Source organism: Charadrius vociferus, unplaced genomic scaffold, assembly GCF_000708025.1.
Source record: "Charadrius vociferus isolate BGI_N301 unplaced genomic scaffold, ASM70802v2 scaffold45, whole genome shotgun sequence".
Taxonomy (NCBI): domain Eukaryota; kingdom Metazoa; phylum Chordata; class Aves; order Charadriiformes; family Charadriidae; genus Charadrius; species Charadrius vociferus.
In genome coordinates this window covers 1,651,075-1,666,353 of record NW_009648712.1, presented here as the reverse complement: position 1 = coordinate 1,666,353, position 15,279 = coordinate 1,651,075, and the positions used below count along the sequence as shown (strand labels likewise).

The 15,279-nt window shown below is 36.8% G+C and overlaps 1 protein-coding gene across 1 annotated transcript in view; it reads left to right on the top strand.

Annotated features, from left to right (window-relative positions):
- Positions 1-15,272, top strand: part of ESCO1 (establishment of sister chromatid cohesion N-acetyltransferase 1) — a 29,679-nt gene extending 14,407 nt beyond the window's left edge. Inside the window, exons 7-11 of the mRNA XM_009886628.1 lie at positions 1,845-1,976; positions 9,562-9,651; positions 12,063-12,206; positions 13,110-13,297; positions 15,104-15,272. Coding sequence (XP_009884930.1) covers positions 1,845-1,976; positions 9,562-9,651; positions 12,063-12,206; positions 13,110-13,297; positions 15,104-15,251 — 702 coding nt within the window. The 3' untranslated portion in view covers positions 15,252-15,272. The remainder of the gene's footprint in view (positions 1-1,844; positions 1,977-9,561; positions 9,652-12,062; positions 12,207-13,109; positions 13,298-15,103) is intronic.
- The last annotated feature ends 7 nt before the right edge of the window (positions 15,273-15,279 follow it).

Sequence of the window (15,279 nt, the reverse complement as noted above, 5' to 3'; positions counted from 1 at the left end):
AAACCCTTGAAATGCAGTATATTTTGGTGGCCAGATGGGTACTTTGTTTTGAACTATATTGCTGCTTTAAAGGAATTCTTCAGATAAAATGTGTTGGATTCAATTTTTACACCTTTATAAACCTCATCGTATTCTGACTTGCCAAATCTAACCTCAGGGTTCATCTTTCCTTTTTCCTTCAGAAAATTAATATATGCATGTTTCTCCTGTATACAGTAGGAACGTATAAATTAATGTACGGTTAAAGTAATAGCTTCTCAGATTCAGCTTCTTTCTTTTCGCTGAGTTCCGTATATGTGCTCTTTAAGAGAAGTTTAACTCTGCAGTTTGCCTGGCCAGTTGTACCTTTAGTCTCTTCTTGCAAAGAAACTGATAACCTACGTTTTAGATTCACTAATGACTGCTTGAAATAAGTTGCTGTTGTGTGGAGAACTGAGCTATCATCTAGCTCTTAGACATACTTAAACATACCTTTGAAGATGGAAGAAGTAAGAAATGATTCATAAAACCTTTTGCTGTGTTGCAAAATGCTTTCTTCTGTAAAGTAGGCTTTTTTACTGTGAATATTTTCAGCTCTTATCACCTGAACTTAATTGCATTTTCTCTGTTTTCTTGCAAATTGTGCACTTTCAATCTGTGCGCACAGATCAATTCCCTTTTAAAAAACACCCTCAAGTCATCTTTTGCTTACATAGTATCCTATTTTATACTCTAAAATAACTTTTTGTTTATTATTTGACATACATGTTGAAATAGATTAAAAGTGACGTTTATTGCTGCTTATATAAACTCAATTTCCAAATGCAGTTAAAGAAAAATATAATGTATTTGAGCATTAAGCCATAACTTAAAATGTGCTTTTTTGGTAGAGACTTCAACTTAATTAGTAGTATTCTGCTTTTTGGAAAAAGCACCCCCTGCACCAGACATTGATTTTTTTATTAGGCACTAACTTTTTCTTCTGACCATACTTCAAAATTAACAACACTGTTTTAATGAATAAATAGCAAAGCAATAGGTACTGAATAGTGCCCTAAATTTGGTAATAGTTGGTTATTGAGTAAGGATAACCTAAAGGGTCATGAGTAAGATAGTATGATCTTCCATTTGGATTGTAGCTGCTATTCAGTGTCTGAAAAATAAAAGTTATGAACCATGTGCAATTAAGATAGCGTGTCAAACATCATACTTAGCTGCTTAAAATTAATAGTTAAAACTTAAGTCCTGAGAGTATATTAAATGAGACTTCTAATCAATTAAGAGAGGGATAAAAAAACTTAGTGTTATTTGATTGCTTTTACTTCAAAGCAATCAAAAAAGGTAGTGATCAGCTGCTGCAGATGTATTGCTGATCTTAACGATTATCTCCGTCACTTTTTTTATAATATCCTCCCAAACATTCAGGAAAATGGCTCCCCTTTGGCCCACCTCAAAGGAATTCATAACCAAAAGACGGGCAGCAGTGGGAATTTTCTTTGTGGAAGATGCTTATGTTTACTGCAAATAGGGTAACGAAGGAAGAATTCTGTTGTTTGTATTTCATAAAATAAAAGAGAAGGCATTTGTTCAAAAGTAACGGGGGTGGAGCTAATTTTAATTTTAGGTAGTGTTTGCTCTGTGATTGATGCCTGAGCCTTATGAGGCTCTGTGGGTTTTTGAAAGATGGAATTCTAAATTCTGTACTTGTTCTTTTTCCTGTTTCATTCTATTTTAGCCTCTGTTTTGAGTTTCCAGAAGATAAGTTGTAAAAGGCATGTCTGATTAGATGAAAGTTCTGTTAAACTGTATTTACTGTGCTTGCAATTGAAAAATACCTTTCTTTTTTTTCTTTTTCTCTTAAATAGGATGCAGGACAGAAGAGATTTGGTGCTATTTCCTGTAATATTTGTGGAATGCTTTACACTGCGTCAAATCCAGAGGATGAAACCCAACATCTGTTATTTCATAACCAGTTCATAAGTGCTGTCAAATATGTGGTAAGAAAACCTTATATTTTTAAAGGCATATGCATTATCTTTTATTTGCTGTGTACTAGTTACAATTCATATTACATTAGGTTGTGTTTTATGAGCTTAGTATCACAGTAGGCCATAAATAATCCACTTTGGCAAATAAATTTTTTTAAGAGACTTTGGCAAATAAATTTTTTTAAGAGTTGTGGTAGATAGGTTATATGTAATGTATAAAAATATTTAGTAGGATAGTGGTGTTTCATTGCCATTGTATTCTTTCTGTTACAATTCCCTAATCTTGGGGGGGGAGGGGGTGGTGGTGAGGGTGGTGACAGAAAGGAATGTCACTGTTCTGAAAGTGCTAAATACAGGTTTCAGTACAACTGGTGTTTGCAGTGGTTGGCTTAATAGTCAGATAACGAGCTGATTGTACTGTTTTTGTAATTGTGTAATCTTACATGACTTCCAAATTACTTTTTCTCAATTATGTGTAATTTGAAGAGAGACTGCCTAGGAATCCAGCTGATACAACTTCATAGTATATTGAAACTTTACTGAATTTATAGTGTGATTGTAATCCAAAGTATTATTCTGTAACTTTATTATATGTGCTGTATCTGAGTATATCTCATATTAAAGCTCAGATTTGAAAAAAAAACCATACAATTAAAGTATATTGTAAAATCAGCTACTTCACACTAGCTGATATTACAAGACCTGTAGGAAATACCTGTTCACATGTCTGAAATCCAGAATAGAATCCACAAAGTCTATTTTCTTTATCACACATGTTACCTTCAGTACTCTACACTCGAGTAGATAAGACCTCCAGGATAACTGAACTGAGGCCACCAATTCATTTCATGTAGGTACCAAATGGCTTTTGGGCTACTCTTCAATCTCAAGCTCAATTTTATCCCACTGTTTGCAAATATAAAGATGTATCTTCATAGCTAAAGTGTTTGAAACTATCTTGTAAATATAGTTCTGGAATTTGTTCTCTTCTTTGTTAGTTTTTGCTGAATAATCCAGACATTTTGAAAGATCTGTTCTGATGCACATTAGCTACGTTGTAAGGGGAGACTGGGCAAAAGGTGTGGTGGAACGCAGTACACTATAATGGCAGCATATAATGCGTTTCCCCATTTTATTCCTGTTTGTCCTCCCTCCCCGCCTGCCAAGTACTTTTAGATCTTTAATATTACCAAAGATGTAAACATAATTTGCAGAAGATGGTGTTAGTTCTTTTGGACAGAAACTGGCAAATGAGTTCAACTCATGAGCTGCTATGTTCGCATAGATAGGAAACTGCACTGAAGTTTGAATGTTGTGAAAGTTGAAAGAGCTGAACTTTCAGTTGTACATATGTCTAGAGTAACAACATGATTAACATAAAAGTGAAAGAGCAGACTGCCTTAAACTAGTTGTAAATAACTATGTACAAAGTTAGGTATGCTTTCCCTATTGTTTTTTGAGTTGCTAGGCATCTTTTTAAAACTTCACACAATGTGTACTCAAGGAAATTATTTGTTTTGTCAGTTCAGTGAGTAAACAGTTCTCTCTCTGAAATCTTTCAAGACTCTAGTTGTGTTTTGTGACATCATAGATGGCTATAGAGTGATAATTTAGATGGTTATTGTAGAACAGAAACTGGAGAGTAAGCGGCAAAGGAAGGAGTCTTACAAGTCTTTAAATTCCACTCTGGTTTTTTTTTTTCCCTAATAGCAATTTGATTGACATTCTGTTGTCTGCATGGATAAGTAACTTTTGCTGTGCTAAATAGCAAGTCTTTAATACTAGTCTTTTGACACATAGTGGTTCTTGGTTGACTGTATTGTGGTAACATCCATGACAAACATCCTCACCTCCTCTTAGAAAATAATCTGAATTTTAGATAAGTCTTCATGCCAGTGAATTAGTACACCAAGTCTCCACTTGTTAATTCTTAGTCATCCAGAAATACCAGAAGAATGATTGCTAGTTATCCTACTTTTGCTAGGCAGTTTCTAGTGGGGATTGTTGGGAGGATGGCTCAGAGGTGTGATATGGTTTGTTTCTAGATACTTGTATTTAGTTACTGTACTGAAACTATAACTACCTTGCTTTCCCTGGCAGAATGTGTTAACTGGACAGTAGCATCATGGGATTAAAATATTGTACTAGAGAAAGTCTTGGTAAATTCTTGGTTAGACTTTCTGGTCCAGGAACATCTGATCTTGGTGACCTTGGTATGTTACTTTATTAGCTCTCCAAATACTCTTTTTTTTTTATGTAGTTAATACATTTGGCATTACTGATGATTTGGAGGCTGTTCTAAGATACCTTAGAAGCATTTTTCATTCTCTTCTCATTCACATTCTTCATGCCATATGATGCAGTCCCAGGCTGACTTGAGAAGACATTTCTCAGTTTTTCCTCCCTTTTAAGTGTCTCGTTACGTGCCTAGGGGTTCTATTGGTGATTCATTCCACAGAATCACAAAAAGAAGGCCTATATACATTATCATGCTGGAGCTTCTTGCTGTGAACTGTGAAAAAGTCCTTTATTGTTAGTGTGTTGCCCACCTGCATGCAGCTGCTTTGTGGGTTTTTAAAAGTACTGAGTAGTCAGAAGGTAGTTTGCATGGAAATAATAAATTATTTATTGTCTTCAACAAAGTATAATTTTCTTTGGGTTTTTTTGAAGGCCTATCTTTTAGTAAAAATTTCTTCCTAGGTCTCTCTAGAAATTCCATGATGCCCCCAGAAGTAGAACAGGCTAACAAGGAGATGGTATTGGGATACTTGTTTTGTCATGGATCCTGACAGAGACAATAAGGAAGTTATAGGCCTTGTGTGGGGAGAGAAAGTTTGGCAAGCTTAATGACATTTTCTAGATTTGGGAACAGAAGATTGGCAAGGACTGATACGGGCTTTCTGAAGGGTACCATTTGCTATTAATAGAAGCATGCAGATTGAATAAGCAAGGAGGTAAGTTGGTCAAGGATAGTACTGGCGCAGGAATAGATTAGTGTGGGAGATGTCCCCTACTGCAGACAAATGTAGCAATCTGTCTTACTGTCCTTCTGGTTTCAGACATCTGAAAGTCTCCAGAAAAAATACGCCATTCTAGCATGTATGTGCGTTGAGTGATGACATATACATCAAGTGTTAACTCCAGTGGGGTGGGTAACTTTGTGGGACAGACACGTGGTTCAGTTTTATAAAATCTTCTAGCTGTGATACCACACAATATCAATTGTGTATCCTCTCTGTGATACCACGTAGTATCGACTTAATATTTTCGCAAAATTTTTTTAAGAGCAAGATATTATTTTTAATGATGTTTTTAAGTTGCAAAGCTAAAAACTTGAGTTAGGAAATGCCTGTGTATTCAGGTGCCTGATGTGAATGCAGTGGGTGAGTTTGTATTTCAAGATCATCCTCTTAGTTGAGAATATCTTGAGCTGAAGAAAGTGGAAGAAGCTGTTATTTGAGCTAATGTCTAATCTGATAAGTTTTAAATAGCTATTCTGCTGTAACTGCATCCAAGCCCATCTGTGAGGATTTTCAGATTAAAAAAAAAAAAAAAGCCACATCTGACTTCTTGGGACCTAAGGTTAATAGCATATCAGGATTGAAGATGACGGTGAACTTCATGTCATTTTAGAAAGATTTCATCCTTGTCTTGACTTGCATTAATTCCAGAAGTGATACATCTGCACAACATAAAACTTAATAGTACTTCAAATAAAGTTCTTGCTGTTAGCTGTCTTATCTGAGAATCTTAGTTTTAACATCCAAGAATCTTAATGTGTTCTACAGTCAAAACCTCATTCTCTTTATTATGTTCATAGGAAAGAGAGGCAGAATATCTGTAATTTGATGAAGGAGTCAGGAAGAAGAATGCAGTAGACCTATTTCTGTGCTACAAATTATCAAGGATAAAAGTGCACAAAAATTCATACTGAACTTGATTATTAGGGGAAAATTTCATAAACGCTTTTCTTAGCAAAAAACACAAGCATAAACACTTATTAGTGTTAGCATAAGCACTTTCCTTAGCAAAACCCAAGAGTTATACAATATGAACCACATTTTTCTCACTACCTCAATATTTTTGAGGAAAAAATGGTATAAGAAGAAACCACCACCGCTTTTCATGTCTTTGTCTTCATTTGAGAAATAAGGAGTACAGATGGGCCAGAACTGACGTATATAGATACCAGGTTTGCTGTCCCATTTCCTACATTTAGGTAACAACTTTTAAGACGTGAGGAAATGCACGGGAAGCAGTCTGTTGTGTCTTCTAACTTAGGCTTTGAAAGACAGATCTACATCAGAGATTATTTTAAACTATAAGCAGAACATAGTTCATGTGCAATTGAGTGCTGAACATTTCAGTTACTGTACTATTAATGTTGGAGCCATCTTTACAACCATATTACACATCATTTGTTATATACTTATATAATATCCAGTGAAAGCAACGTACTACACAGTGTAGTGGTAATTACTGCCCTTAATATTTCAGAATGTGGTGGCTACTGCTTGTCTGTATTGTCCTTTTTTGAATTATTTCTTTCTTTTGCAATTCTATTGCCATTGCACCTTAATAAACAAGCAGAAGCAATATTCAGTTTCGTTTGAATTGGAAGGAGAAGTTAGAGGTAGATTACAAAGGAGTTAACTGCGCATTGCAGGGTTGCCTTACGTTCTCAAACAATTACAAATACCTCAAGGATAAATAGCTGTAATGTGTTGTGCAGGAGGATATTGAAACAGTCATTACACACCAATGGGGCTCTGTGCAGCAGCAATCTGTCCAGATGTGGTGATTAAAGTATATGTGCCTTGCTGCTGCTGGCTATAGGTAGTCTGTTGTTGAGCATGGACTTCCCATATCAGGGTGGAGTGGTATAGTCATGTTCTTTTACTCCAGGCCTTGCAGAACATCTGTCCTGGTGGGAACGATAGCTTTCCTTTTAACTTCTTTGGTCATCACAGGCAATGTATATCAATGCTTGGGCATCTGATTCCACAGCAAATAAGTCTTAATGCCCTAAAGTAATGTCAATTATAAGGAAAGGAAAAGCAATTTTTGCAGTAGGATATTATGAAGTATATTGCAGACATAATGCTTCCGTTTCTTACTACAGTAAAGTGTTCTTGCCATCTGCCTGAGTGAAGGAGTCCTACTTTAGTTCTCAGTGATTGAAATACCTTGCAAGCTGTTGTATTTTGTTTTAATAGTGTTTAAATAGGAGGGTTTGTTTAATACCAAAAAAAAGTTAATAGGTTTATTAAGGGATATCATCTTCAGGCCACATGGAAGATACTGGTACTAAAGCATATTTTGTGTATTGTAGGTATCTAATAGGGTCGGTCCCAGCTGAAGCTATAGCACGTTTTCCTTAACAGCCTTAGTGTAAGTGTATGACAGAGCTGTGACCAATCCTGTGCATTACTTCCACTTGTCTGGTTTAAAGGAAGCACAGTTCATTCCTTACTAAAACTGAACAATAAAGATACTGAAGATGCAGATACTTGTGTGAAATGTTATTTTTTTTCTTTTTGAAATCCTTAGAGCTGCATCAGTAACAAAGGAATATGACTTTAAAATGTCTTCACTAAAAATCTTGGATGAGCGATGGGTTTGCAGAAGCTTTTTGGAAAGCTTCATCTAAAAGATACGGTCCTGAATAAATTCTGTAATACTTCGATTTGGAAACTGCCCCTCCTATGAATATGATCAGTCCTCATATTATATGAATCACTTAGGAAAATGAACAGGTGGATAATAATGAAAATAATGAGTACTAATTATTAAAGAATCTATTATTGCTGTTTTACAGAAGTAGTTTTAGACTTTTGCTAATACACTGTTGCTTAAGAGTGTAACAGCAGTATGATGTTCAGGAATGCTTTCTTCCATCAGATTTCATTTTTTTGGAAGTAACCTGGCTATAATGTTAACAGGATACCTTAACCTAAAATTTAGGGTTGAATTTTCTGCACTGGGCCTTCAACCTAAAATTTAGAGATTAATGGTCTGCATTAGGCCTGCAACATTCTGGATGCTGTAATGGTAGCATTGTCAAACACATCGTGTTTGTCTGCTGAGTGCTGGTTGCAGTTGGTTTAAAATAGGCGATAGAAAGCTTTTGCAGGGTAAACAGGTAGCCAAAAGGCAGCAGAATACCAAAAAAAAAAAAAAAAGAGAGAGAGAGAATGGTATTTGAGGTTGGAGAGGAGTAATCCTCGCCTGAATCTTTGATGCCTTTTCTAACAGTTTCAAAAAGCATGTCGCAATCCCACAAATAGCCTTTGTGTTCAGACCATAACGTATATAGATTCAAATAGGATCTTAATTTGTGTTGGTATTTAGTGCAACTACTATTGAGAAGAAAAGCAGGCAGGATTAAAATGGTGTCTGTGTTGTAACCATTGCCATGCTGGGTGCTAAATTTATACTTAAATAGTTCAAGGGCTACCAGCAAGTAGACACATTCCTAAAATTATTCTCATCATGTCTTGTTTGGGGTAAGGGAGTGAAATCAGCATGATTAAAATGAGATACAGATCAAGTACTGTAACACTTAAGTTTGTCACTTTTTGTGGTAGTATATATGGCATTCATTCTCTGCCAAATTCCATTGTTTGGTTTTTAGTTAAACGTTATTTTATGGGAAGGTGCAGATTTCAATGAGAATTATTCCATCAATATTGTTTCTTCAAAGGCTTTTTTATTTGAAGTTGCTTTGAGTAAGACTTGTAGATCAGCCTTTTTAGTGGCTGAATTTACTTCTGCATTCAGTATTTTTAGGTCCCGTCAAAGCAACTTGAGTTCTAATATCTACCAGTCCCATCTTACTAGATTTAAGTGGCTTTTTTTGTTTTGTTTTTTTCCATGCAGGTACTGCTCATTATTCACCACGAGTGTGGATCTGAAGAAGAGTTAATTACCTCTATTTTTTTGAGTATGTTTATACTTCAGATACACACAACGTAGCCTCCTTCCCCATTAGATTCTTAGAAGGTAGTTATAAAATTTTTTCTAGTATCCTTCTTGTGGCTTTAACAGTTATGATCAGTAACAAAATAAACTATTCCTTACATTTTGGGCAACTGCATGCCAATCAGTTCACTTAGAACCTCCTGGAGGTCTTTCGCATGCCAAACATTAAAACTGAGTGTGTATTTGTGGAGGTAACTATGTTAAAAAGAAATCTTTTAATAAAACTTAGGCTTTTTCCCATTCACTGGACTTCGGAAACTAAGTGTTACATAGGTTTGGAAATCAGTTATGTGAGCCAAGTTTGCCACGTCTGTTTTAAAATTCAGTTTGCACTGCAGTCCTGGGGGAAAAAAATCTAGCTGGGAAATTATAAGACACTTTCACAAATTGTTTCTAGATGTAGTTAGCTATTGTATAAATTATTGTGTCAATAAGATCACGTTATATCTGTTGTGCTCCTTTTAAAAAGCTAGCTGAAGTTTCCTTCTCTAGCAAAGCAACTGCTAAATAGTGTGAAGTCTGCATAAATTCAGTGTCTAGAGCAATAATATGCAATTTTTGTTTGTAAAAGTACATCTTGTGTATGGTTTAGATAAGTGTTTGTTTTATTTAGGGTTGGAAAAAGGAGAGAATTTTGGCTGAATATCCTGATGGAAAGATAATAATGGTTCTTCCCGATGACCCAAAATATGCACTTAAAAAGGTATGGTGAAAAGGACTAGTCAGGTATATCTTACCTTGTTTGATGTTTTCATATAAGTAATGAAAATGTTTATAGTAAAGTTTGTATAACTTAGTATGAGCAGTTGAAGTTGGACTCAAAACTGCAGTGGTTCTGTAGCTTTTTCCACAAACAGGTTGGACATCTCACTCTTACGCACTGCTGCTCTTTTCACAGAGATGATGGCTCTGAGGAGGAGTGGAAGGCAGGGGTGGGAACAGCATCAACCAACTGATTATTTTTTAAAAAAAATTTTTAATATACTTGCTGAATGTCTGCCAGATGTTTTATGTAATGTAAACTTCCTACTATATTTAAACACATTGAAATGTGTTGACTGTGCAAACTGCTGTAGGTGACCCTGCTCTGTCAGGGGGGTTGGACTAGATGATCTCCAGAGGTCCCTTCCAACCCTGACCATTCTGTGATTCCGTGACTTTATTACACAGCAGGCATGTGGCACCATTCTCGAAATGATTTTTGGGTAAGACCAGATTTATATGGAAAGTGGCCTCAAAGTCATGTAGTCCACTCCCCTCTCCAAAGCAGGATGAGCTCTGGTTATGATCCATCTGACAGTTTTCTAAAACTTCTACCATTGGAGGTCTTGCTGACCTCTTCAGACTCTGTTACAGTGCTTCACTATCTGTGACATCAGGAAATTTCCCCTAAATGTCTAACAGAATCTCCATACTGCAATTTAAGCTTATTGGTGCCCATCACACTGCCACAGCTGTAGAAAACATCCTCCTTTTCCTCTTTGCAGCAGCTTTTTTGTTCCTGAACAAACTCTATTTCATCTTAGAGATTTACAGGATGTGCTGTTTTTTAGTTTATACTCCTAAATAATGTTTTATAGAGCTCTGATCATAGAAATAATCTAGAGAGGAGTATGACAATCTGTGCCACGTCTCATGTCTTTTGAAACCCTTTATCTAAAACTGGGCACAGTACACTAGTGGAGACTTAGAGCAGCAGGGTACTTCAGTGCCTTGCTGGCCAGCCTGTGTTCATACATCTTAACATGGCATTACATTTGTTTTTTCAGTGGCGTGGCATGGATTCTGTTTAGCTGGGGATTTGCTCTGACTAACAGGTACTTTTTTACAGTACCACTGTCAGAGGATCACAGAATTGTTGAGGTTGCACGGGACCTCCTGAGGCTGAATTGATGCCCAAGACAGTTTTTTCTGGTGGCGTGACTGTAGTGGGTTTTCTTTAGACTAACGTAGGATTTTTTTAAGTTATTGAATTGAAAAGAAACTACCAATTTTCTTTTTACAGTGTTTAATGCAGATAAGTTTATTTATTAAGTTTTGTTTCTCTGGTGAGATTATCTTAATTTTAGTACGTTCATTGCATGTTTTTTACTAAAATAACTGAAGAAAAAATTTCTTAAAATACCTAAGTGGGGCAGAGGAAAGGTAGACTGTAGCAAACAAAATCATTTAGGATAGAGCGCTCTGTAGTTCTGTGTGGTTAAAGTTGAGAGAATCCACAACTGTCACCACTGTGGATCGCTGGCTTCAAGAATGCTACTTAGTATTTCAAATTGGCTAATTAGACTTGCCATTAAAAGACCTGAAGGATAGATGAGTAAATAGAGAGTAATTAATACCGTACCTTTAAAAAGTTATTTTAAAAGCATTTTTTTAACACAATTTTCATTTGAACAGCAATAACTTCATATATTCATAGCATCAGTAATTCTAGTTTTGCTTTACTAATTTAAGTACAACATACATTAAAGAAGCTTAAGCTGTTTCAATGCTCGGTTGTAGGTACAAGAATCCCCCAGTAAAAACTCAGCTCATGCGTAAGCTTTTGTTTACATTCATGCTGGAGTTCATGTATTTCTTCTAAACTTACTAATATTAAACACAATTTTATTTTTGGCTTCAGTTACTCTTCGCAAAGCTAGTAGAAGAGCAGCAAGCTTGAGGATGGAGACAACAGTTATTGCTTCGTTTATAACAAATACAGACATTTCCTAGCTGCCTTGTCACTGTGCTTGCTGTCGTCTGCTCAAAGCCCTTGATGGATTAGTTCTTTCAAGCCTTGAAAAATAAGACACAAACCCTTCAACTAAGCTAGCTTAACTTTTGGCATAGATCTTATTTACTTCTAGAATATCTCTATTAGCCTTTGACTAATTGAAGTTTGGACTTCATAGAAGCTGACTTAGAGGTCTCTACTCTTCCTATTTCCAGCAGAGTATTATTTAAGGGACATTTATGTGGACCGATGTGTTGCAGGTTACTTAGGGTAATCCTCAATTTCTGGAATAGCTTTCAGTGTTCTAGATACCTTAGTGCATTTTTGCAAATATGTATATTTATACAAATGTATATTTACATGTGTTTCTTAAACAGCATTTGAACTTATTTTGACAGGTTGAAGAAATTAGAGAAATGGTAGACAATGACTTGGGATTTCAGCAAGCTCCGCTCATGTGTTACTCTAGAACTAAAACTCTTCTTTTTATTTCTAACGACAAAAAAGTTATCGGCTGTTTAATTGCAGAACATATCCAGTGGGTAAGTGATTGAATTGGAGAAAGGCAATCTGTGCCAGTGCTTAGTGACTGTGTTCTTCAGACATTCTGAAACTATAGAATTACTCAATAGTTTGTCTTAGCAAATAAGTATTTCAGGTGTGCCTTTTCCAGAGAGGAGGAGACGACTTCTGGTGGTAGACCATTCTGAAATGTAGCTATTTGTTTTTCTGTAGTTGACACTGAGCCGAGACACGGGTATGGTGCCATACTTGGCTCAGGCCTGCTCGTCGAAGAACTTGCTACAGGCAAAGGGTGGAATTTTTCTTCCTCTGCAGTTCTAGCTGGGCCCTGCTTGTGCTTGTGGACAAGCACGTTCAGCTCCCTGCCTGGCAGAAATCCAACGTGGATGGAGGCGTGGGTACTCTGTAGGACTGAGTTGAATCATTGAGGGGTCAAACGGCTCCACAGCGACCAGAAGCAGAGGGCAGAACTGTGCAGTGTAGAGCAGGACAAGAAGTTGTGCCGCCGCTTGGAGTACTGATGACTTATGTCAGAACTCTGTTGCATATTCTGTCTGTTCCCTTGTAAAGGGTGGTGGTTTCTACTGTCCCTCGGGAGTAGCAGACAAGAAGCAAAACAGTCTTAGCCAAAGTCAGAGAAATTGATGCAAACACTTTACTACAGGTGGTAATAAGAATTGGATTACTTGTTGCTGTTTTAAATCAGATAAGCTTTAGAGGGGTTTTTGGTTTAATCTTTTATCATCTGTTCCAATTTTGAGACTGTTAAGAGAAATTAAATGAGACACAAGTAGGCAGTCTTTTTGGTAAGGCACTTTAGCAAGCAAATATGTTTAACTGAAATAAATTACAGAAGAATTACTTTGTTCGGTCATTAGTGATGCTTTTATAAAGTGACAAATATTTTTTATAATCACCTGCAGGGCTACAGAGTTATAGAAGAGAAGCTTCCAGAAGTCAGTTCAGAAAATGAGAAAGTCATATTTGAAAGACAGAAAGCGTGGTGCTGTTCAACCTCTCCAGAACCTGCTATTTGTGGGATTAGTCGAATATGGGTATTCAGCATGATGCGTCGAAAGAAGATTGCTTCTCGGATGATAGAATGTCTTAGGTAATACCAAGAAAGTTCCTCGGTTACATGTGTTTTAGATAAAACTCAGTCCAAGACATTTATTGCTTTATGTGTCTCAAGCTTGTGTTTTTAAGCTGCTGGCGATACTGGGGATGTAGATTTGAGCACAGTTGACAGTTCCGGTATTATGTGGAGTTCAATAACTAATGCCAGTATTGTGCAATAACTTCTTTAACAGAAATCGTTAAGCCAAGTGCAGTTGTAATGAGTCAGCCCAGCAGGCTGCCAGTGGGCCAGGGTAAATTCCTCTGAGGTAATCATGAGTGAAGGAAAGGAGACTGTCTTTGGTCAAAGTGTGAGATTACCCAAGTGTGAAGGACTGTGACCTAATCGTTGGCCGAATGTCCATTCCTTAGAGGTGGAAAGGGGGAAAGAACAGAGACGAGTGCACTGAATGATTTGATATAGTCTGGTGGCTTCCAACTCTACTTTTTTTTTTGTGTGTGTGTGTGCTTTACTCGGGTACATCGAGCCTGATGGGATATTTTCAATTTCCATGGAGCTTTAGTAGCTAGAGATGAGCGTATTCAGGTGGACGCTAAGTGCTAGATCCATAAAAGGACTCAAAACATCTGTGCTACTGTTTGGACAAATGTTAAATAGTTGAATCTCCAGACTGCAGGTTTCTTCCAGTGATGTTTCCTAGAAGTTTAAACCTCTTTTCTGAGTAATGCCAAGAACTACCCCAATCTTGTTACTGCTGGGCTGTCATGTTTGTGCTAGGTGCCTGGCTAGCCCCATCTTGTTGGAGTTTGAGGCACAGCTACTCCTGTGTCTGCCAATTCTCACCCTTTTGGGTACTCGGAGACCCTGGCAAAGCTATTCTGCTCTGCATTTTGCATGGCTGGCAGAGCTACTAGAAAGTTCTTATCAGATCACATTTTGTCTGAACTTTCAACTGTGTAGTTGCATTCAGATAAGCACATTAACTTGATCATTAACTTTTCATGGAGATGCCCATATACAATCAAAGTGCATACTTGCTCTGCAAGTACATCTCAGCTTGTTTTATAAGAATTACAAAACTTAACTTTAATGGTAGTTTCTTCTGTTTTCAAGGATAAACATTACATCCTCCTTCCCCTGACTGAGGTCTTAAAGCCTGAGATCAGTTTTCTAAATTTGCCCACATACCATCGTACTTTTCTGGATGGCTATCCCTTGATTCTCTCCTCTTCCTTCAAAGAATAGTAAAACATATGTAAAATATTTTCCTGAAGAAGTTAAGCAAATTGAATCTTCCTTTTCATACAGTTATTACCGAAAGCGTATCACTTAGGAATTAATTATGCCTTAAGGTTGTGTTCTTAGATGTTCTAAATTAATCCAAGAAGTGCTCTCATCCAAATGTCAAATGTTTTTTTTCAAACCAGGAACTTGAAATTTCATCAGGTCCTTTCAGCCCCCTCTGGCAGCACCCTGACTTGGTGGTAGCGTTATGTTTCCAGTCCTAGTGATTGTAGTCACGGCTCTAGTGGTCGCTTTCGATGAAGAAATAGATGGAATGAATTCAACCTTTTTTTTAAACTCTGAAATTGAACTTTTGATGCAGCTGACAAGTGATTGCTCTGTAAAAATACTAAAACTTTATCAAACCCTTCCCAGAACAAGTGATTCTCCTTGCCATTTGGAAGGAGGAGATAGCTCATATAAATAGAGCCATTGCCTCCTAATAGACCTGTGCCACTTAATTAATGGTTTGTGGCCTAATAGCATAAATGTTCTTGCGGTACTCCCTCAAGGTAATTCTCTTTTTAATTTCTTTTTTTTCTCCATTTTAAACAGGAGCAACTTCATCTATGGTTCATACTTAAGTAAAGAAGAAATCGCTTTCTCTGACCCCACTCCTGATGGAAAACTCTTTGCAACGCAGTACTGTGGCACCGGTCAGTTCCTGGTATACAATTTCCTCAATGGACAGCACCAGACTTAACTGCTCTCAAAGGAATTCCGTTTTTATT